This window comes from Scyliorhinus torazame, chromosome 26 (assembly GCF_047496885.1).
Source record: "Scyliorhinus torazame isolate Kashiwa2021f chromosome 26, sScyTor2.1, whole genome shotgun sequence".
Lineage (NCBI taxonomy): Eukaryota > Metazoa > Chordata > Chondrichthyes > Carcharhiniformes > Scyliorhinidae > Scyliorhinus > Scyliorhinus torazame.
Window position 1 is genome coordinate 38,239,838 of NC_092732.1, and position 23,075 is coordinate 38,262,912.

At 54.0% G+C, this 23,075-nt stretch overlaps 1 protein-coding gene across 1 annotated transcript in view; it reads left to right on the forward strand.

Moving 5' to 3' along the window:
* Positions 1–23,075, forward strand: part of LOC140402981 (small conductance calcium-activated potassium channel protein 3-like) — a 224,792-nt gene that overhangs the window by 101,458 nt on the left and 100,259 nt on the right. The window contains exon 2 of the mRNA XM_072490633.1: positions 5,159–5,254. Coding sequence (XP_072346734.1) covers positions 5,159–5,254 — 96 coding nt within the window. The remainder of the gene's footprint in view (positions 1–5,158; positions 5,255–23,075) is intronic.

Consider the following 23,075-nt stretch of genomic DNA (forward strand, 5'->3'; position numbering starts at 1 on the left):
GGCCAATCCACCTAACCTGCACATCTTTGGACACTAAGGGACAATTTAGCACGGCCAATCCACCTAACCTGTACACCTTTGGACACTAAGGGACAATTTAACACGGCCAATCCACCTAACCTGCACATCTTTGGACACTAAGGGACAATTTAGCACGGCCAATCCACCTAACCTGCACACCTTTGGACACTAAGGGGCAATTTAGCACGGCCAATCCACCTAACCTGTACACCTTTGGACACTAAGGGACAATTTAACACGGCCAATCCACCTAACCCGTACATCTTTGGACACTAAGGGGCAATTTAACACGGCCAATCCACCTAACCTGCACATCTTTGGACACTAAGGGACAATTTAGCACGGCCAATCCACCTAACCTGCACATCTTTGGACACTAAGGGGCAATTTAACACGGCCAATCCACCTAACCTGCACATCTTTGGACACTAAGGGACAATTTAGCACGGCCAATCCACCTAACCTGCACATCTTTGGACACTAAGGGACAATTTAGCACGGCCAATCCACCTAACCTGCACATCTTTGGACACTAAGGGGCAATTTAGCACGGCCAATCCACCTAACCTGCACGTCTTGGACTGTGGGAGGAAACCGGAGCACCCGGAGGAAACCCACGCACACACGGGGAGGACGTGCAGACTCCGAACACAGACAGTGACCCAAGCCGGGAATCGAACCTGGGAATCGGGGTTCCAAAGGAGGGATCGGATTGTTCGCTGAAAAGGGAAGAATGCGCGCGGGGTTGCACGGGGAGAAGGGGGTAAATTTCTCCTGCGGGGATGGGGGCGCGGAGACGACGGGCACAGTGGCCATCTGCTGCCAGCTGGCCATTCTGTCATCGGGGGGGGGGGGGGGGGGGGGGGAGAGAGTTCCCGAGCGGACGGCCCCCCGCTCTGGCCACAGACGGGGAAAGCAGACTGTCTGCATTGCAGCGGCGCGACTGTCACTAAAATAACTGCAACCCTGTCCATTTAGGCATGCCACGCATTCCGTGGGCTGGGATTTCAACTCCTCCATCTCCGGCTTTTGCTACGGGCCAGAGCTTAGAGACTCCAAAGTGTGGTGTCGAGTTCACCTCACGTACAACCTGTATGTTGAACCTGGCTAGGATGAGCCTTCACCGCGGGTGTGATTCCTCAGGGGAGGGTTTCTCTCGGCCCGCGGCCGGGCCGGAAGAATCCCCGCGACCGGCGTGAATCGCGCCACGCCGCCCCGACGCAGAGCGGAGAATCCGCCCCCCGGAGGGGCCAGAATTGCTCGTCCTGAGGGCGCGTTGATGCCGTCGGGAAACGCGATGGCGTTTCCGACGGCGTCGACACTTAGCCTCAGGGTCACAGAATCCCGCCCCAGACTTCCGAGACACTAGGGTTTTTCTAAGAAAGTAGTTAGCATATTTTATATCTTGAAAACACAGCAAGAATTTTTATCAATTGCAAACATAAAACCACCACACAGCTACAGTGATCTATGTATGTAACAGTGAATGAATTCCCCCTTAACTGTTCCAATTCAATAACACCTTCCGGAAAGCAACTCTATCTTCAAAGTTACCAAAGCAGTGAGCCAGTACCAACGGGCCTTTTTACTGGAACAGCTTTTAAAACAGCTTTTACGTGGGGCAGCGCGGTAGCACAGTGGATAGCACAGTTGCTTCACAGCTCCAGGGTCCCAGGTTCGATTCCCGGCTTGGGTCACTGTCTGTGAGGAGTCTGCACGTCCTCCCCGTGTCTGCGTGGGTCTCCTCCGGGTGCTCCGGTTTCCTCCCACAGTCCAAAGACGTGCAGGCAGTGACCCAGAGCCGGGATCGAACCTGGGACCTCGCCACCGTGAGACAGCAGGGCTAATCCACTGCGCCACCGTGCTGCCCCCCACCCCTAAACCTTTCTTAAAGAGACACTCAACGTGACAATTTTAATTCCGGAATTTCTACTGAATTCAAATTCCACCATCGGCCCTGGTGGTATTCGAACCAGCGTTCCCAGAGCATTAGTCCTGGGTTTCTGGATTACGAGTCCAGCGGCGACCAATTCTGGCCTGCGCACAGCCATGAAAGAGAAAACGGCGCGCGCGCACGGCCTGGAGGCCGGGAGCGGCCATTTTCTCCCTCCCCTGACCGCGTTACGCCCGGGACGAGACTGCATGTCGAATCCGGGAGGGAGAGCGAGATGGGAACTCGGGTTAGAATGCTCGGGGCGAGGGTTCAGCTCGGCCACAGTGACAGAGAGGCTTGGCAATTGAATGAAACTTGTGCTTCTCTGAAGTGGCTAGAATAGGGATGTTTATGGATCTATAAACGTCAAAGGCTCGATTCCTAATTAGCCCGAATCTTAACAGGAGGTTCCTCTATTAACGAAAGACATATTTGACTTGCTGCTCACTAACCAATAGGCCTGTCAAACCCCGTCCTCATGGGACCCATTGCCTCGAATGACGTTTGTAGTGACCTCCTTTTTGAGAGTTTGGATCCCAGCAGAGCTGTGTGTGTGTGTGCACTGATCCCAGCAGAGCTGTGTGTGTGTGTGTGTGTGTGCACTGATCCCAGCAGAGCTGTGTGTGTGCACTGATCCCAGCAGAGCTGTGTGTGTGTGTGCACTGATCCCAGCAGAGCTGTGTGTGTGCACTGATCCCAGCAGAGCTGTGTGTGTGTGTGTGCACTGATCCCAGCAGAGCTGTGTGTGTGTGTGTGTGCACTGATCCCAGCAGAGCTGTGTGTGTGTGCGTGTGCACTGATCCCAGCAGAGCTGTGTGTGTGTGTGTGCACTGGTCCCAGCAGAGCTGTGTGTGTGTTTGCACTGATCCCAGCAGAGCTGTGTGTGTGTGTGTGTGTGTGTGCACTGGTCCCAGCAGAGCTGTATGTGTGTGTGCGCACTGATCCCAGCAGAGCTGTGTGTGTGCACTGATCCCAGCAGAGCTGTGTGTGTGTGTGCACTGATCCCAGCAGAGCTGTGTGTGTGTGTGCACTGATCCCAGCAGAGCTGTATGTGTGTGTGCACTGATCCCAGCAGAGCTGTGTGTGTGTGTGTGTGTGTGTGTGTGTGCACTGATCCCAGCAGAGCTGTGTGTGTGCGCGCACTGGTCCCAGCAGAGATGTGTGTGTGCGCACTGATCCCAGCAGAGCTGTATGTGTGTGCGCGCACTGATCCCAGCAGAGCTGTGTGTGTGTGTGCACTGATCCCAGCAGAGCTGTGTGTGTGTGTGCACTGATCCCAGCAGAGCTGTGTGTGCGCACTGATCCCAGCAGAGCTGTGTGTGCGCGCACTGATCCCAGCAGAGCTGTGTGTGTGTGTGCACTGATCCCAGTAGAGCTGTATTTGTGTGTGCACTGATCCCAGCAGAGCTGTGTGTGTGTGTGTGTGCACTGATCCCAGCAGAGCTGTGTGTGTGTGCGCACTGGTCCCAGCAGAGCTGTGTGTGTGTGCACTGATCCCAGCAGAGCTGTGTGTGTGTGCGCACTGATCCCAGCAGAGCTGTATGTGTGCGCGCGCACTGATCCCAGCAGAGCTGTGTGTGTGTGCACTGATCCCAGCAGAGCTGTGTGTGTGTGTGCACTGATCCCAGCAGAGCTGTGTGTGTGTGTGCGCACTGATCCCAGCAGAGCTGTGTGTGTGTGTGTGTGCACTGATCCCAGCAGAGCTGTGTGTGTGCGCACTGATCCCAGCAGAGCTGTGTGTGTGTGTGTGCACTGATCCCAGCAGAGCTGTGTGTGTGTGTGTGCACTGATCCCAGCAGAGCTGTGTGTGTGTGTGTGTGTGCACTGATCCCAGCAGAGCTGTGTGTGTGTGTGTGTGTGCACTGATCCCAGCAGAGCTGTGTGTGTGTGTGTGTGCACTGATCCCAGCAGAGCTGTATGTGTGTGTGCGCACTGATCCCAGCAGAGCTGTGTGTGTGCACTGATCCCAGCAGAGCTGTGTGTGTGCACTGATCCCAGCAGAGCTGTGTGTGTGTGTGTGTGCACTGATCCCAGCAGAGCTGTGTGTGTGTGCACTGATCCCAGCAGAGCTGTGTGTTTGTGTGTGTGCGCACTGATCCCAGCAGAGCTGTGTGTGTGTGCGTGTGCACTGATCCCAGCAGAGCTGTGTGTGTGTGTGTGCACTGGTCCCAGCAGAGCTGTGTGTGTGTTTGCACTGATCCCAGCAGAGCTGTGTGTGTGTGTGCACTGGTCCCAGCAGAGCTGTATGTGTGTGTGTGCACTGATCCCAGCAGAGCTGTGTGTGTGTGTGCACTGATCCCAGCAGAGCTGTGTGTGCGCACTGATCCCAGCAGAGCTGTGTGTGCGCGCACTGATCCCAGCAGAGCTGTGTGTGTGTGCACTGATCCCAGCAGAGCTGTATTTGTGTGTGCACTGATCCCAGCAGAGCTGTGTGTGTGTGTGTGTGTGCACTGATCCCAGCAGAGCTGTGTGTGTGTGCGCACTGGTCCCAGCAGAGCTGTGTGTGTGTGCACTGATCCCAGCTGAGCTGTGTGTGTGTGCGCACTGATCCCAGCAGAGCTGTATGTGTGCGCGCGCACTGATCCCAGCAGAGCTGTGTGTGTGTGCACTGATCCCAGCAGAGCTGTGTGTGTGTGTGCACTGATCCCAGCAGAGCTGTGTGTGTGTGTGCGCACTGATCCCAGCAGAGCTGTGTGTGTGTGTGTGTGCACTGATCCCAGCAGAGCTGTGTGTGTGCGCACTGATCCCAGCAGAGCTGTGTGTGTGTGTGCACTGATCCCAGCAGAGCTGTGTGTGTGTGTGTGTGTGTGTGCACTGATCCCAGCAGAGCTGTGTGTGTGTGTGTGTGTGCACTGATCCCAGCAGAGCTGTGTGTGTGTGTGTGTGTGTGTGTGCACTGATCCCAGCAGAGCTGTGTGTGTGTGTGTGTGCACTGATCCCAGCAGAGCTGTGTGTGTGTGTGTGCACTGATCCCAGCAGAGCTGTGTGTGTGTGTGGGCCAATCCCAGTAGTGCTGTGTGCGGGTGTGTACATGTGGCTGGGCCAATCCCAGCAGCTTTTTTCAAGCATTGTTGGTGTTGAAGAGAGGGGTGAGTGTACTCTGCTGGATGGAGTGCCGGAGACTAGCAGCCTTCTCCAGCTCTCTGCTGTGTGACAATCGGATCTGACAACGTTGCTTATCACAGCCTAATGCTTATCTTTCAGGAATCCATGTATTCGCTCGCCCTGAAATGCCTTATCAGCCTGTCCACATTCATCCTGCTGGGTCTGATCATCGCCTACCATGCCAGGGAGATCCAGGTATGTAAGAAGTACGAGGACCTTCTTCCTGCGCACGCCCTCCCCCTCCCCACTCCAGCCCAGAACCCACATCTTCCCCCCACTCCACTCCTGACAACATTCCCCCCAGGTTAATGCTACACGCACAGCAGGTGTCCCCCGCCACTGAGTCTATTCCCAGCAAACTGAAAAACGTCCCACGCTCTCTTTCTGGCTCCCGCGTTATCTGAGGTTCCCCTCTCCACGTGGGCGGCTCGGTAGCAGGGTGGTTAGCACTGTTGCTTCACAGCGCCAGGGTCCCGGGTTCGATTCCCGGCTTGGGTCGCTGTCTGTGCGGAGCCTGCGCGTCCTCCCCCCCCGTGTCCGCGCGGGTTTCCTCCGGGCGCTCCGGTTTCCTCCCACAAGTCCCGAAAGACGTGCTTGTTGGGTGAATCGGACGTTCTGAATTCTCCCTCAGCGTACCCGAACAGGCGCCGGGATGTGGCGACTGGGAGCTTTTCACAGTAACTTCAAACTTGTGACAGTAAAAGGGTTATTGGGGCTGGTTTAGCACAGTGGGCTAAACAGCTGGCTTGTGATGCGGAACAAGGCCGGCAGCGCGGGTTCAATCCCCGTACCGGCCTCCCCGAACAGGCGCCGGGATGCGGCGACTAGGGGCTTTTCACAGTAACTTCATTGAAGCCTACTTGTGACAATGAGCGATTATTGTTGTTATAATACAGTGCGGCACTCCCTCGGTACTGCGGAGGGGAGGGTTGGCTTAGATTCTGGCGCTGGGGGCTCAGGGAGCAGGGTGGGGGGCCTGGGTGTGAGCGGGGCCAAGGGAAGGGTGCGAATCCGGGCAGGAATCCGGCCAATGTTGGACGGGTCTGCCAGGAATAGGCAGGTGGGCAAAGCGGCCAGAATAAACCGTCTCTTGCTCTCCATGTTGTCTTTGCTCACTCGAGTAAGCCTTTGTTTCCAGGAAGCTGGTGGGGGTCAAGCTTACTGGGAGTTTGTTTGAAGCGTGTGGGGGTTGGCAGGGAGTGTGGATGTCAAGCAGGGTCATGCTATTAGCAGTTCCTGCTCTTCTCTATCCTCTGATTATAGAACAGAGTCAGAGCGAGACAGCAGCCCATTCAACACATTGTGTTCGTACCAGCTATCCCCCCCATCCCCCCTGCTCCCTCCTCCTCAAATCCCCGAGGTTCATACTCCTCGAAATAGTTCCCCAACTCCTTTCCGAAGTTTATAAAAGTGTATAAATCCTCTCAGTCGGAATGAGCAAATGAGAAAGGGAAGGAGGGAGGGGAACGGAGAGGGGGGGTGGAGGGAGGGAAGAAGAGAGGGAGGGAGGGAAGGGAAGAAGGGAGGGAGAGTAGGGAAGGGGAGAGGGTGGAAAGGAGAGTGGGAGGAAGGGAGGGAGAGAGAGGGAGCGAAGCAGGAAGGGAGGGAGAGTAGGGAAGGAGAGGGAGGAAAGGAGAGTGGGAGAGAGAGTGAGCGAAGCAGAGAGGGAAGGAGAGGGGGAGGGAGAGAGGGAGGAAAGGAGAGTAGGAAAGAGAGGGAGCGAAGCAAAGAGGGAAGGAGAGAGAAAGGAAGGGAGGGAAGGAGAGAGAAAGGAAGGGAGGAAAGGAGAGAGAGAGGGAGCGAAGCAGAGAGGGAGGGAAGGAGAGAGAGAGGAAGGGAGGGAGAGGGAGGAAAGGAGAGTGGGAGAGAGCGGGAGGGAAGGAGAGAGGGAGGGAGAGGGAAGAAAGGAGAGTGGGAGAGAGAGAGGGAGCGAAGGAGAGAGAGAGGGGGGGAGAGGGAGAGAAGCAGAGAGGGAAGGAGAGAAAGAGAAAGGGAGAGGGAGAAAAGGAGAGTGGGAGAGAGAGAGAGAGCGAAGCAGAGAGGGAAGGAGAGGGAGATGGAGGGAGATAGGGAAGAAAGGAGAGTGGGAGAGAGAGAGAGGGAGCAAAGCAGAGAGGGAAGGAGAGAGGGAGGGAGGAAGAGGGAGAAAAGGAGAGTGGGAGAGAGAGAGCGAAGCAGAGAGGGAAGGAGAGGGAGAGGGAGGGAGAGAGGGAGGGAGAGGGAGGGAGAGAGGGAGGGAGAGAGAGCGAGAGAAGAACTAGCTAAGGTAGACTTGGAGCAGTTGAGGAGCAGTGGAGAACCTTCCGAGCGATCTTTCACAGTGTTCAGAAAAGGTTCATACCGACAAAAAAGAAAGACGGTAGAAAGGGGAAAAATCGACCGTGGATATCTAAGGAGGTGAGGGAGAGTATCAAATTGAAGGAAAAAACAGACAAAGTGGCAAAAATTAGTGGGAGACTAGAGGACTGGGAAGTCTTTAGGGGACAACAGAAAGCTACTAAAAAAGCCACAAAGAAGAGTAAGGTAGACTATGAAAGTAAACCGGCTCAGAACATAAAAGCAGATAGTAAAAGCTTCTACAAATATATAAGACAAAAAAGAGTGGCTAAGGTAAATATTGGTCCTTTGGAAGATGAGAAGGGAGATTTAATAATAGGAGACGGGGAACTGGCTGAGGAGCTGAACAGGGTTTTTGGGTCAGTCTGGACAGTGGAGGACACAAATAACATGCCAGTGACTGATGGAAATAAAGATATGATAGGTGAGGACCTTGAGATGATTGTAATCACTAAGGAGGCAGTATTGGGCAAGCTAATGGGGCTAAAGGTAGACAAGTCTCCTGGCCCTGATGGAATGCATCCCAGAGTGTTAAAAGAGATGGCTAGGGAAATTGTAAACGCACTAGTGATAATTTATCAAAATTCACTAGACTCTGGGGTGGTCCCGACGGATTGGAAAGTAGCAAACGTGACACCACTGTTTAAAAAAGGAGGTTGGCAGAAAGCGGGTAATTATAGGCCGGTAAGCTTAACTTCGGTTGTAGGGAAAATGCTGCAATCTATCATTAAGGAGGAAATAGCGAGGCATCTAGATGGAAATTGTCCCATTGGGCAGACGCAGCATGGGTTCACAAAGGATAGGTCGTGTCTGACTAATTTGGTAGTATTTTTTGAGGACGTTACCAGTGCAGTAGATAACGGGGAGCCAATGGATGTGGTATACCTGGATTTCCAGAAAGCTTTTGACAAGGTGCCACACAAAAGGTTGTTGCATAAGATAAAGATGCATGGCATTAAGGGGAAAGTAGTAGCATGGATAGAGGATTGGTTAATTAATAGAAAGCAAAGAGTGGGGATAAATGGGTGTTTCTCTGGTTGGCAACCTGTAACTAGTGGGGTCCCTCAAGGATCAGTGTTGGGCCCGCAGTTGTTCACAATTTACATAGATGATTTGGAGTTGGGGACCAAGTGCAATGTGTCCAAGTTTGCAGACGGCACTAAGATGAGTGGCAAAGCAAAAAGTGCAGAGGATACCGGAAGTCTGCAGAGGGATTTGGATAGGTTAGGTGAATGGGCTAGGGTCTGGCAGATGGAATTCAATGTTGCCAAGTGTGAGGCTATCCATTTTGGGAGGAATAACAGCAGAATGGATTATTATTTAAACGGTAAGATGTTAAAACATGCTGCTGTGCAGAGGGACCTGGGTGTGCTAGTGCACGAGTCGCAAAAAGTTGGTGTGCAGGTGCAACAGGTGATTAAGAAGGCTAATCGAGTTTTGTCTTTCATTGCTAGAGGGATGGAGTTCAAGACTAGGGAGGTTATGCTGCAATTGTTTAAGGTTTTAGTGAGGCCACATCGGGAGTATTGTGTTCAGTTTTGGTCTCCTTACTTGAGAAAGGACGTACTGGCACTGGAGGGTGTGCAGAGGAGATTCACTAGGTTAATCCCAGAGCTGAAGGGGTTGGATTATGAGGAGAGGTTGAGTAGACTGGGACTGTACTCATTGGAGTTTAGACGGATGCGGGGGGATCTTATTGAAACATATAAAATTATGAAGGGAATAGATAGGATAGATGCGGGCAGGTTGTTTCCACTGGCGGGTGAAAGCAGAACTAGGGGGCATAGCCTCAAAATAAGGGGAAGTAGATTTAGGACGGAGTTTAGGAGGAACATCTTCACCCAAAGGGTTGTGAATCTCTGGAATTCCTTGCCCAGTGAAGCAGTTGAGGCTCCTTCTGTAAACGTTTTTAAGAAAAAGGATAGATGCCTTTCTAAAGAATAAAGGGATTCGGGGATATGGTGTACGGGCCGGAGAGTGGAGCTGAGTCCACAAAAGATCAGCCATGATCTCATTGAATGGCGGAGCAGGCTCGAGGGGCCAGATGGCCGACTCCTGCTCCTAGTTCGTATGTTCTTATGTGAAGCAGAGAGGGAAGGCGAGGGAGAGGGAGGGAGGGAGAGGGAGAGTGGGAGGGAGAGAGGGAGAGAAGCAGAGAGGGAAGGAGAGAGAGAGGAAGGGAGGGAGAGTGGGAGGGAGAGAAGCAGAGAGGGAAGGAGAGGGAGAGGAAGGGAGGGAGAGGGAGAGTGGGAGGGAGAGAGGGAGAGAAGCAGAGAGGGAAGGAGAGAGAGAAGAAGGGAGGGAGAGTGGGAGGGAGAGAGGGAGAGAAGCAGAGAGGGAAGGAGAGAGAGAGGAAGGGAGGGAGAGTGGGAGGGAGAGAGGGAGAGAAGCAGAGAGGGAAGGAAGGGAGGGAGAGTGGGAGGGAGAGAGGGAGAGAAGCAGAGAGGGAAGGAGAGAGAGAGGAAGGGAGGGAGAGTGGGAGGGAGAGAGGGAGAGAAGCAGAGAGGGAAGGAGAGAGAGAGGAAGGGAGGGAGAGTGGGAGGGAGAGAAGCAGAGAGGGAATTTCAGAGTTTAGTGTCCCGAGCAGCGGAAAGCACGGCGACGGGAATTGGTGGTGGTGGTGGTGGGGGCTGCGTGTGCAAGAGGTCGGAATTGGAGGAGCGCTGAGATCTGGGAGGGGTGTAAAGGGCTGGGGGATGTTGCGATATAAAGATGGTGGGGGTCACGAGAACGTGGGAGGATATAAAAACAAAAAGGACGCGTGTATTAAAATCGGGGTACAGCTGGACTGCGGGTCGGTGTAGGGCAGCGAGCTCAGATGATGAGGGGCTTTGATGCGAGTGAGGGTGCGGGCAGCGGAGGAGGCTCTAAGGTACTCAGTCAAGCTGTCACGTTTCGGGGAGGGGTGGCGGGGTGGGGCGGGCCAGGAGGGATCCACGGCACGCTCCTTCGATTGTGACCCTTCCTGAGGTGTGGGAGCTGCCGAGATCTCCGGACTCGCTGACAGAACGAGTGTCTGCCAGCCACTATTAATAACCGGGACGGTCGTGTACTGAACACCGCCTCTCACGCGGCCTGTCCCAAACTGCGAGGGCCGTGTGTCCTCTCGCATGTTTGTCGCCACCGAGGCAGGTGAGGGAGATAAAAAGCGGCGGATTCTGAAGATGTGGGAACGATGGAATACTGAGCGACGGACTGATTAAGGAAATCATGGTGCGAAGGGAAGGATTTGCCCCTGTTCGGCCTCTAATGTTCATGTCTACTGCCTCGACAATAACCCCCGCCACAACAATTTAACCCATCCCCGGAACGGAAAAGCCTGCCGCCTGGCACCATCTTCAATGCCCTCCTAGAAGATTGAAGCGTAGTGAGTTCTTCCCCGGAGATTCTGCAACCAGCACATCACCAACATTATTGCGGATTGAAGTTCACTTTATTATTCCATTAATAAAATATTTTCACTTACAGGAACAGCAGAGAAAGATTAAGTATTAAAATGTTCTTCTCACAGATTGACTGCGAACAATGATATTACTGAAAAATATCACCCCTGAGAGAATCTCAAGCTTTCTTTACTCAAAAAAAGAGAAGCGGTTCGAGCTCATGGAATTAATAAACCCACCACACTCTCCCGCAATCCCCCCTCCCACTCATCAAACACTCCCAGGACAGGGACAGCACGGGGTTAGATACAGAGTAAAGCTCCCTCTACACTGTCCCCATCAAACACTCCCAGGACAGGTACAGCACGGGGTTAGATACAGAGTAAAGCTCCCTCTACACTGTCCCCATCAAACACTCCCAGGACAGGTACAGCACGGGGTTAGATACAGAGTAAAGCTCCCTCTACACTGTCCCCATCAAACACTCCCAGGACAGGTACAACACGGGGTTAGATACAGAGTAAAGCTCCCTCTACACTGTCCCCATCAAACACTCCAAGGACAGGTACAGCACGGGGTTAGATAGAGAGTAAAGCTCCCTCTACACTGTCCCCATCAAACACTCCCAGGACAGGTACAGCACGGGGTTAGATACAGAGTAAAGCTCCCTCTACACTGTCCCCATCAAACACTCCCAGGACAGGTACAGCACGGGGTTCATAGATCATAGATCATAGAATTTACAGTGCAGAAGGAGGCCATTCGGCCCATCGAGCCTGCACCGGCTCTTGGAAAGATAGGTACAGAGTAAAGCTCCCTCCACACAGTCCCCATCAAACACTCCCAGGACAGGTACAGCACGGGGTTAGGTACAGAGTAAAGCTCCCTCTACACTGTCCCCATCAAACACTCCCAGGACAGGTACAGCACGGGGTTAGATACAGAGTAAAGCTCCCTCTACACTGTCCCCATCAAACACTCCCAGGACAGGTACAGCACGGGGTTAGATACAGAGTGTAGCGCACAAAGACTCCGAGAGACGAATAGAGTGAAGTTGATGAGGCTTTATTAAGCGTGACTGTTTCCCCCGCAGTTCAGTAGCAGACTGGCCTGCGGGGGAGGACTCCTGGTTCTTATACTCCGCCTTCATGGCGGAGCTATAGGTCAACGGCCAACCGGGACCCGGGATCTGTCAGCCAATGACATCACGGCTTCACAGTCCCACATGACCCCTAATGCATACTACCACATTCACCCCTTGTTAAAAATGAATCCGGCGGGGTGATGCTTCGCATGGTGGTAAGGGTTTACAAGGCTGGTCCTGGGAGGAAAACTTTCGCATGTTATTACAGTATGTACAAGGTTTTTTTTGTTTCGAACTATTTGCAGTAATCGTCAGGAAAAGACAAAATGTTCTCGTTAAAAGTCCACATTGTACTGTTAGATCGACGCCACGAGTCGGTCGGGCGGTCTGGTCGTCCGTGTCGATCGCCTCGGCCCCGGTGGTGGTGGTGGTGCTTGTTCCGGTGTTGTCGTCTCCGGGAGCCTTACGGTTTAAGCTTGGGCTTCATTCCTGGTAGAGCCTGAGAGGAGGACTGATCCTTCTGGGAAGGGGGCGGTCGCGGGGTGCGGCGGTGGCGGGAAGGGGGGGGTTGGGTGATTGGTGTCGGGGGGGTGTGTGTGTTGCCGGCGGGCGCCAGATCTCGCAGAGAGACCGTGTCCTGTCGGCCGTCGGGGTACTCCACATAAGCGTACTGCGGGTTCGCGTGGAGGAGGTGAACCCTTTCGACCAACGGGTCCGACTTGTGCGCCCGCACGTGCTTTCGGAGCAAGATGGGTCCTGGGGCCGCCAGCCAGGTCGGCAGCGACGTTCCAGAGGAGGACTTCCTGGGGAAGACAAGGAGGCGCTCATGAGGCGTTTGGTTAGTGCTAGTACACAGTAGTGACCGGATGGAGTGGAGGGCGTCCGGAAGGACCTCCTCCCACCGTGAAACTGGGAGGTCCCTGGACCGTAGGGCCAGTAGGACGGTCTTCCAGACCGTGCCATTCTCCCTCTCTACTTGCCCGTTCCCCCGGGGGTTGTAGCTGATCGTCCTGCTCGAGGCTATCCCGTTGCTGAGCAGGAACTGGCGCAGCTCGTCACTCATGAAGGAGGACCCCCTGTCGCTGTGGACATATGCGGGGCAACCGAACAGTGTGAATATGGTGTTCAGGGCTTTAATGACTGTGGCCACGGTCATGTCAGAACAGGGGATGGCGAATGGGAAGCGGGAGTACTCGTCCACCACATTAAGGAAGTATATGTTGCGGTCGGTGGAGGGGAGGGGTCCTTTGAAATCCAGATTAAGGCGTTCAAAGGGGCGGGAAGCCTTAATCAGGTGCGCACCATCCGGCCTGAAAAATTGCGGTTTGCACTCTGCTCAGATGTGGCAGTTCCTTGTGACTGTACGGACCTCCTCTAAGGAGTATGGGAGGTTGCGGGACTTGATAAAGTGGTAAAACCGAGTGACCCCCGGGTGGCAGAGGTCCTCGTGGAGGGTTTGGAGGCGGTTAATTTGTGCGTTGGCACATGTGCCGCGGGATAGGGCATCGGACGGCTCGTTCAGCTTTCCGGGACGATACAAGATCTCGTAGTTGAAGGTGGAGAGCTCGATCCTCCACCTTAAGATCTTGTCGTTTTTAATTTTGCCCCGCTGTGCATTATCGAACATGAAGGCTACCGACCGTTGGTCCGTGAGGAGAGTGAATCTCCTGCCGGCCAGGTAATGCCTCCAATGTCGCACAGCTTCCACTATGGCTTGGGCTTCCTTTTCCACTGAGGAGTGGCGGATTTCTGAAGCGTGGAGGGTTCGGGAGAAAAAGGCCACGGGTCTGCCCGTTTGGTTAAGGGTGGCCGCTAGAGCTACGTCGGAGGCGTCGCTCTCGACCTGGAAGGGGAGGGACTCGTCGATGGCGTGCATCGTGGCCTTTGCGATATCCGCTTTGATGCTGCTGAAGGCCTGGCAAGCCTCTGTCGACAGAGGGAAGGTCGTGGTCTGTATTAGGGGGCGGGCCTTGTCTGCGTACTGGGGGACCCACTGGGCGTAGTATGAAAAGAACCCCAGGCAGCGTTTTAGGGCTTATGAGCAGTGTGGGAGGGGAAATTCCATGAGGGCGCGCATACGTTCGGGGCCGGGGCCTATTATCCCATTGCGCACTACGTAGCCCAGGATGGCTAGCCGGTTGGTGCTAAAAACGCACTTGTCCTCGTTTTCCGTGAGGTTCAAGGCTTTAGCGGTCTGGAGGAATTTTTGGAGGTTGGCGTCGTGGTCCTGCTGATCGTGGCCACAGATGGTTACATTGTCGAGATACGGGAACGTGGCCCGCAACCCGTGTTGATCAACCATTCGGTCCATCTCTCGTTGGAAGACCGAGACCCCGTTTGTGACGCCAAATGGGACCCTTAGGAAATGGTATAATCGCCCGTCTGCCTCGAAGGCTGTGTACTTGCGGTCACTTGGGCGGATGGGGAGCTGATGGTAGGCGGACTTGAGGTCCACGGTGGAGAAGACTTTATATTGGGCAATCCGATTGACCATATCGGATATGCGGGGGAGAGGGTACGCGTCTAGTTGTGTGTACCTGGTGATGGTCTGGCTATAGTCTATGACCATCCTTTGCTTCTCCCCTGTCTTTACTACTACCACCTGTGCTCTCCAGGGACTATTGCTGGCCTGGATTCTGCCTTCCTTTAGTAGCCGCTGGACTTCAGACCGAATGAAGGTCCGGTCCTGGGCGCTGTACCGTCTGCTCCTAGTGGCGACGGGTTTGCAATCCGGGGTGAGGTTTGCAAACAAGGACGGGGGTTGCACCTGGAGGGTTGTGAGGCCGCAGATAGTGAGTGGGGGTATTGGGCCGCTGAATTTGAAGGTTAGGCTCTGTAGATTGCACTGGAAGTCTAATCCTAGTAATGTGGGGGCGCAGAGTTGGGGAAGGACGTAGAGCCTGTAGTTTCTGAACTCCCTCCCCTGCACCGTTAGGGTCACTATGCAGAAGCCTTTGAACTGTACGGAGTGGGATCCTGCAGCTAGGGAAATCTTTTGTGCGCTGGGATGGGTGGTCAAAGAACAGCGTCTTACCGTGTCGGGGTGGATAAAGCTCTCCGTGCTCCCGGAGTCGACTAGGCATGGTGTCTCGTGCCCGTTTATCAGCACCGTTGTCGTCGTCGTCTAGAGTGTCCGGGGCCGAACTTGGTCCAGCGTTATTGAAGCGAGACGTGGTTGTAGTAGTTGAGCGTCTTCTTCGAACCCCGTGGAGCCGTCGACACTGGGGTCCGTTGTTGCCGTCCAAGATGGCGTCGGGGGTGAACAAAATGGCTGCCCCCATGCATCGCACATGGCTGGGGGGTCACAAGATGGCGGCGGGGGTGGACAAAATGGCCGCCCCCATGCGTCGTACAGGTCTGGGGTGGTCCAAGATGGCGGCGCCCTTCCTCCCCTCGTGGTGGCCGGGACCCAAAATGGCGGCGTCTGCGGGTCGCACATGGGGCGCTGGGGGGGTTGGGGAGCGTTAGGAATGCGCGGGGCTCCCTCATCTCAGGGGACAGCGGTGATCGGGACCCAAATTGGTAGCGCCGGCGGGTCATACGTGGGGCGCGGTGGGGGGGGTTTGGGGGGCGTTAGAGACGCGCAGAACTCCCTCTTCTCCGGGGAGAGCGGTGGTCGGGACCCAAAGTGGTAGCGCCAGCGGGTCATACATGGGGCGCGGGGGGGGGGGGGTTGGGGAGCGTAAGCAGCGTGCTGGGCTCCCTGTTCTCCCGGGACCGCGGTGGTCGGGACCCAGAGTGGCTGTGCCTGCGGGTCGTACATGGGGCGCTGGGGGGGTTGGGGAGCGTAAGCGGCGTGCAGGGCTCCCTGTTCTCCCGGGACAGCGGCGACCTCGCGGGACCGGCACACAACCGCGAAATGGCCCTTTTTTCCGCAGCTCTTGCAGATCGCTGCGCGGGCCGGGCAGCACTGCCGGGGGTGTTTCGCCTGGCCGCAGAAATAGCAGCGGGCGCCCCCGGTGCGACTTGGCGTTTGGACCGCGCAAGCCTGTGGGGTGTCCGGGGGGGGGGGTGGGTTTGTCGCGACGGGTACGTACGGAGCCCAATGGGCTGCCGCGCGGTCGGGGCCACAGGCGCGGGTATTTCGCGCGGCCACGTCTAGGGAGGCTGCTAGGGCCCGTGCCTCTGAGAGTCCTAGCAACTCTTTTTCTAGAAGTCTTTAGCGGATTTGGGAGGAGTTCATACCTGCCACAAAAGCATCACGCATTAACATGTCCGTGTGTTCATTTGCGTTCACCGACGGGCAGCTGCAGGCCCGTCCCAAAATTAGTAGCGAGGCGTAGAACTCGTCCATCGATTCTCCGGGACTTTGCCGTCTCGTTGCGAGTTGGTAGCGAGCGTAGATCTGGTTTACTGGGCGGACATAGAGACTTTTCAGTGCTGCGAACGCCGTCTGGAAATCCTCTGCGTCTTCGATGAGGGAGAAAATCTCCGTGCTTAACCTCGAATGCAGGACCTGTAGTTTTTGGTCTTCTGTGACCCGGCCGGTGGCCGTTCTGAGGTAGGCCTCAAAACAAGTCTGCCAGTGCTTGAAAGCTGCTGCCGCGTTCACTGCGTGGGGGCTGATCCTCAGGCATTCCGGGATGATCCTGAGCTCCATAGTCCTTTAGTCACGCTTAATAAATTGTAGCGCACAAAGACTCCGAGAGACAAATAGAGTGAGGTCGATGAGGCTTTATTAAGCGTGACTGTTTCCCCCGCAGTTCAGTAGTAGACTGCCTGCGGGGGAGGACTCCAGGTACTTATACTCCTCCTTCAGGGCGGAGCTAGAGGTCAACGTCCAACCAGGACCCGGGATCTGTCAGCCAATGACATCATGGCTTCACAGTCCCACATGACCCCTAATGCATACTACCACACAGAGTAAAGCTCCCTCTACACTGTCCCCATCAAACACTCCCAGGACAGGTACAGCACGGGGTTAGATACAGAGTAAAGCTCCCTCTACACTGTCCCCATCAAACACTCCCAGGACAGGTACAGCTCGGGGTTAGATACAGAGTAAAGCTCCCTCTACACTGTCCCCATCAAACACTCCCAGGACAGGTACAGCACAGGGTTAGATACAGAGTAAAGCTCCCTCTACACTGTCCCCATCAAACACTCCCAGGACAGGTGCAGCACGGGTTAGATACAGAGTAAAGCTCCCTCTACACTGTCCCCATCAAACACTCCCAGGCCAGGTACAGCACGGGGTTAGACACAGAGTAAAGCTCCCTCTACACTGTCCCCATCAAACACTCCCAGGACAGGTACAGCACGGGGTGAGATACAGAGTAAAGCTCCCTCTACACTGTCCTCATTAAACACTCCCAGGACAGGTACAGCACGGGGTTAGATATAGAGTAAAGCTCCCTCTACACTGTCCCCATCAAACACTCCCAGGACAGGGACAGCACGGGGTAAGATACAGAGAAAAGCTCCCTCTACACTGTCCCCATCAAACATTCCCAGGACAGGTACAGCACCGGGTTAGATACAGAGTAAAGCTCCCTCTACACTGTCCCCATCAAACATTCCCAGGACAGGTACAGCACCGGGTTAGGTACAGAGGAAAGCTCCCTCTACACTGTCCCCATGAAACACTCCCAGGACAGGTACAGCACGGGGTTAGATACAGAGTAAAGCTCCCTCTACACTGTCCCCATCAAACACTCCCAGGACAGGTACAGCACGGTGTTAGATACAGAGTAAAGCTCCCTCTACGCTGTCCCCATCAAACATTCCCAGGACAGGTACAGCACGGGGTAGGTATAGAGTAAAGCTCCCTCTACACTGTCCCCATCAAACACGCCCAGGACAGGTACAGCACGGTGTTAGATACAGAGTAAAGCTCCCTCTACACTGTCCCCATCAAATACTCCCAGGACAGGTACAGCACGGTGTTAGATACAGAGTAAAGCTCCCTCTACGCTGTCCCCATCAAACATTCCCAGGACAGGTACAGCACGGGTTAGATACAGAGTAAAGCTCCCTCTACACTGTCCCCATCAAACACTCCCAGGCCAGGTACAGCACGGGGTTAGATATAGAGTAAAGCTCCCTCTACACTGTCCCCATCAAACACTCCCAGGACAGGTACAGCACGGTGTTAGATACAGAGTAAAGCTCCCTCTACGCTGTCCCCATCAAACATTCCCAGGACAGGTACAGCACGGGGTAGGTACAGAGTAAAGCTCCCTCTACACTGTCCCCATCAAACACTCCCAGGACAGGTACAGCACGGTGTTAGATACAGAGTAAAGCTCCCTCTACACTGTCCCCATCAAACACTCCCAGGACAGGTACAGCACGGTGTTAGATACAGAGTAAAGCTCCCTCCAAGCTGTCCCCATCAAACATTCCCAGGACAGGTACAGCACGGGGTAGGTACAGAGTAAAGCTCCCTCTACACTGTCCCCATCAAACACTCCCAGGACAGGTACAGCACGGGGTAGGTACAGAGTAAAGCTCCCTCTACACTGTCCCCATCAAACACTCCCAGGACAGGTACAGCACGGTGTTAGATACAGAGTAAAGCTCCCTCTACACTGTCCCCATCAAACACTCCCAGGCCAGGTACAGCACGGGGTTAGACACAGAGTAAAGCTCCCTCTACACTGTCCCCATCAAACACTCCCAGGACAGGTACAGCACGGGGTGAGATACAGAGTAAAGCTCCCTCTACACTGTCCTCATTAAACACTCCCAGGACAGGTACAGCACGGGGTTAGATATAGAGTAAAGCTCCCTCTACACTGTCCCCATCAAACACTCCCAGGACAGGGACAGCACGGGGTAAGATACAGAGAAAAGCTCCCTCTACACTGTCCCCATCAAACATTCCCAGGACAGGTACAGCACCGGGTTAGATACAGAGTAAAGCTCCCTCTACACTGTCCCCATCAAACATTCCCAGGACAGGTACAGCACCGGGTTAGGTACAGAGGAAAGCTCCCTCTACACTGTCCCCATGAAACACTCCCAGGACAGGTACAGCACGGGGTTAGATACAGAGTAAAGCTCCCTCTACACTGTCCCCATCAAACACTCCCAGGACAGGTACAGCACGGTGTTAGATACAGAGTAAAGCTCTCTCTACGCTGTCCCCATCAAACATTCCCAGGACAGGTACAGCACGGGGTAGGTACAGAGTAAAGCTCCCTCTACACTGTCCCCATCAAACACTCCCAGGACAGGTACAGCACGGTGTTAGATACAGAGTAAAGCTCCCTCTACACTGTCCCCATCAAACACTCCCAGGACAGGTACAGCACGGTGTTAGATACAGAGTAAAGCTCCCTCTACGCTGTCCCCATCAAACATTCCCAGGACAGGTACAGCACGGGGTAGGTACAGAGTAAAGCTCCCTCTACACTGTCCCCATCAAACACTCCCAGGACAGGTACAGCACGGTGTTAGATACAGAGTAAAGCTCCCTCTACACTGTCCCCATCAAACATTCCCAGGACAGGTACAGCATGGGGTTAGGTACAGAGTAAAGCTCCCTCTACACTGTCCCCATCAAACACTCCCAGGACAGGTACAGCACGGTGTTAGATACAGAGTAAAGCTCCCTCTACACTGTCCCCATCAAACACTCCCAGGACAGGTACAGCACGGTGTTAGATACAGAGTAAAGCTCCCTCTACGCTGTCCCCATCAAACATTCCCAGGACAGGTACAGCACGGGGTAGGTACAGAGTAAAGCTCCCTCTACACTGTCCCCATCAAACACTCCCAGGACAGGTACAGCACGGGGTTAGATACAGAGTAAAGCTCCCTCTACACTGTCCCCATGAAACACTCCCAGGACAGGTACAGCACGGGGTTAGATACAGAGTAAAGCTCCCTCTACACTGTCCCCATCAAACACTCCCAGGACAGGTACAGCACGGTGTTAGATACAGAGTAAAGCTCCCTCTACGCTGTCCCCATCAAACATTCCCAGGACAGGTACAGCACGGGGTAGGTACAGAGTAAAGCTCCCTCTACACTGTCCCCATCAAACACTCCCAGGACAGGTACAGCACGGTGTTAGATACAGAGTAAAGCTCCCTCTACACTGTCCCCATCAAACACTCCCAGGACAGGTACAGCACGGTGTTAGATACAGAGTAAAGCTCCCTCTACGCTGTCCCCATCAAACATTCCCAGGACAGGTACAGCACGGGGTAGGTACAGAGTAAAGCTCCCTCTACACTGTCCCCATCAAACACTCCCAGGACAGGTACAGCACGGTGTTAGATACAGAGTAAAGCTCCCTCTACACTGTCCCCATCAAACATTCCCAGGACAGGTACAGCATGGGGTTAGGTACAGAGTAAAGCTCCCTCTACACTGTCCCCATCAAACACTCCCAGGACAGGTACAGCACGGTGTTAGATACAGAGTAAAGCTCCCTCTACACTGTCCCCATCAAACACTCCCAGGACAGGTACAGCACGGTGTTAGATACAGAGTAAAGCTCCCTCTACGCTGTCCCCATCAAACATTCCCAGGACAGGTACAGCACGGGGTAGGTACAGAGTAAAGCTCCCTCTACACTGTCCCCATCAAACACTCCCAGGACAGGTACAGCACGGGGTTAGATACAGAGTAAAGCTCCCTCTACACTGTCCCCATCAAACATTCCCAGGACAGGTACAGCATGGGGTTAGGTACAGAGTAAAGCTCCCTCTACACTGTCCCCATCAAACACTCCCAGGACAGGTACAGCACGGGGTTAGATACAGATTAAAGCTCCCTCTACACTGTCCCCATCAAACACTCCCAGGACAGGTACAGCACGGGGTTAGATACAGAGTAAAGCTCCCTCTACACTGTCCCCATCAAACACTCCCAGGACAGGTACAGCACGGGGTTAGATACAGAGTAAAGCTCCCTCTACACTGTCCCCATCAAACACTCCCAGGACAGGTACAGCACGGGGTTAGATACAGAGTAAAGCTCCCTCTGCACTGTCCCCATCAAACACTCCCAGGGACCCTGGTTAACCTCCTCCCTCAGAATAAGGGGAGGCGGTGAAGAAGACTATTGAGAGCCTCACCCTCATTTCGACCATCTTCTCCCTCCCCATCCTCAAATGGACCTCCTCACGTCCCTGCACAGTTGGAGAGTTCCGACGCGGCGACAGTTTTGACGTCTGACAGTAAACCTAGCTCCTGAACTTTCCTTCTTCCTGTGTTGATCAGGAAGCACCTGAGATTCTGGAGTCACAACGCCGCACCCCCCCCCACTGTTGATCCAGCTGCATCCTGCTACAGTCTACGAAGCAGACCCTGGGGCGGGGAGAGCGGGAGTCACAGATTAGCCACCTCCGATTCTCAACCAGCTACTTCTCTCCCAGACGACCTGTGGCGTCCTTGGCACGGCCAGGCAACATTTTCGTCATTAATCAGCCGTGGTTCGATAGGCGGCCTCTGAGTCCGAGGACTGTGCATTCACGTCCGTCCGCACATTCTCAAGCAGACAATGGGGCCACCCCCAGTGCGGTACTAAGCGAGTGCCGCCTCCGTCAAGGTTAGGTTCCTGAAAATGACCATGTTAAACTGGAGCTGCGTAACCATGGGTTCGTTCCAGGGAGGATAGATGGTGGGTTCCTGAGCTGGAACGGGGCGGGAATTAAAAGGATGGGCGATTTATTCCTCGATGGGACTTTTGCCAGTCTGAGGGCGCTGGAGGAGAAATTTGGGTTACCCCCGGGGAATGCCTTCAGGTATCTGCAGGTTCGGGCGTTCGTGAGGAGGCAGGTAGGGGAATTCCCGCAGCTGCCGGCCCGGAGGGTACAGGACAGGGTGGTTTTGGGCGTGTGGGTCGGGGAGGGTAAGGTCTCGGCGATTTACCAGGAGCTGCAGGAGGCGGAGGAAGGCTCGGTGGAGGAGCTGAAGGGCAAGTGGGAGGAGGAGCTGGGTGAGGGCCTGTGGGCTGACGCCCTGGGCAGGGTTAATTCCTCCTCGTCTTGCGCCAGGCTCAACCTGATCCAGTTTAAAGTGTTACACTGGGCACATATGACAGGGGCGAGGATGAGTGCGTTTTTTGCGGTAGAGGACAGGTGGTATCGGAGAGCCCAGCAAACCACGCCCTATGTTCTGGGTGTGTTCGGCGCATGCGGAATTTTGCTGGCCCTGCTGAATAAACAGTGACTCTGTACAGTTACACAGTGAGTGATCCTCACCCTGAATAAACAGTGACTCTGTACAGTTACACAGTGAGTGATCCTCACCCTGAATAAACAGTGACTCTGTACAGTTACACAGAGAGTGATCCTCACCCTGCTGAATAAACAGTGACTCTGTACAGTTACACAGTGAGTGATCATCACCCTGAATAAACAGTGACTCTGTACAGTTACACAGTGAGTGATCCTCACCCTGAATAAACACTGACTCTGTACAGTTACACAGTGAGTGATCCTCACCCTGAATAAACAGTGACTGTACAGTTACACAGTGAGTGATCCTCACCCTGAATAAACAGTTACTCTGTACAGTTACACAATGAGTGATCCTCACCCTGCTGAATAAACAGTGACTCTGTACAGTTACACAGTGAGTGATCCTCACCCTGAATAAACAGTAACACTGTACAGTTACACAGTGAGTGATCCTCACCCTGAATAAACAGTGACTCTGTACAGTTACACAGTGAGTGACCCTCACCCCGCTGAATAAACAGTCACTCTGTACAGTTACACAGTGAGTGATCCTCACCCTGAATAAACAGTGACTCTGTACAGTTACACAGTGAGTGACCCTCACTCTGAATAAACAGTGACTCTGTACAGTTACACAGTGAGTGATACTCACCCTGAATAAACAGTTACTCTGTACAGTTACACAGTGAGTGATCCTCACCCTGAATAAACAGTGACTGTACAGTTACACAGTGAGTGATCCTCACCCTGAATAAACAGTGACTCTGTACAGTTACACAGTGAGTGACCCTCACTCTGAATAAACAGTGACTCTGTACAGTTACACAGTGAGTGATACTCACCCTGAATAAACAGTTACTCTGTACAGTTACACAGTGAGTGATCCTCACCCTGAATAAACAGTGACTGTACAGTTACACAGTGAGAGATCCTCACCCTGAATAAACAGTGACTCTGTACAGTTACACAGTGAGTGATCCTCACCCTGAATAAACAGTGACTCTATACAGTTACACAGTGAGTGATCCTTACCCTGAATAAACAGTGACTCTGTACAGTTACACAGAGAGTGATCCT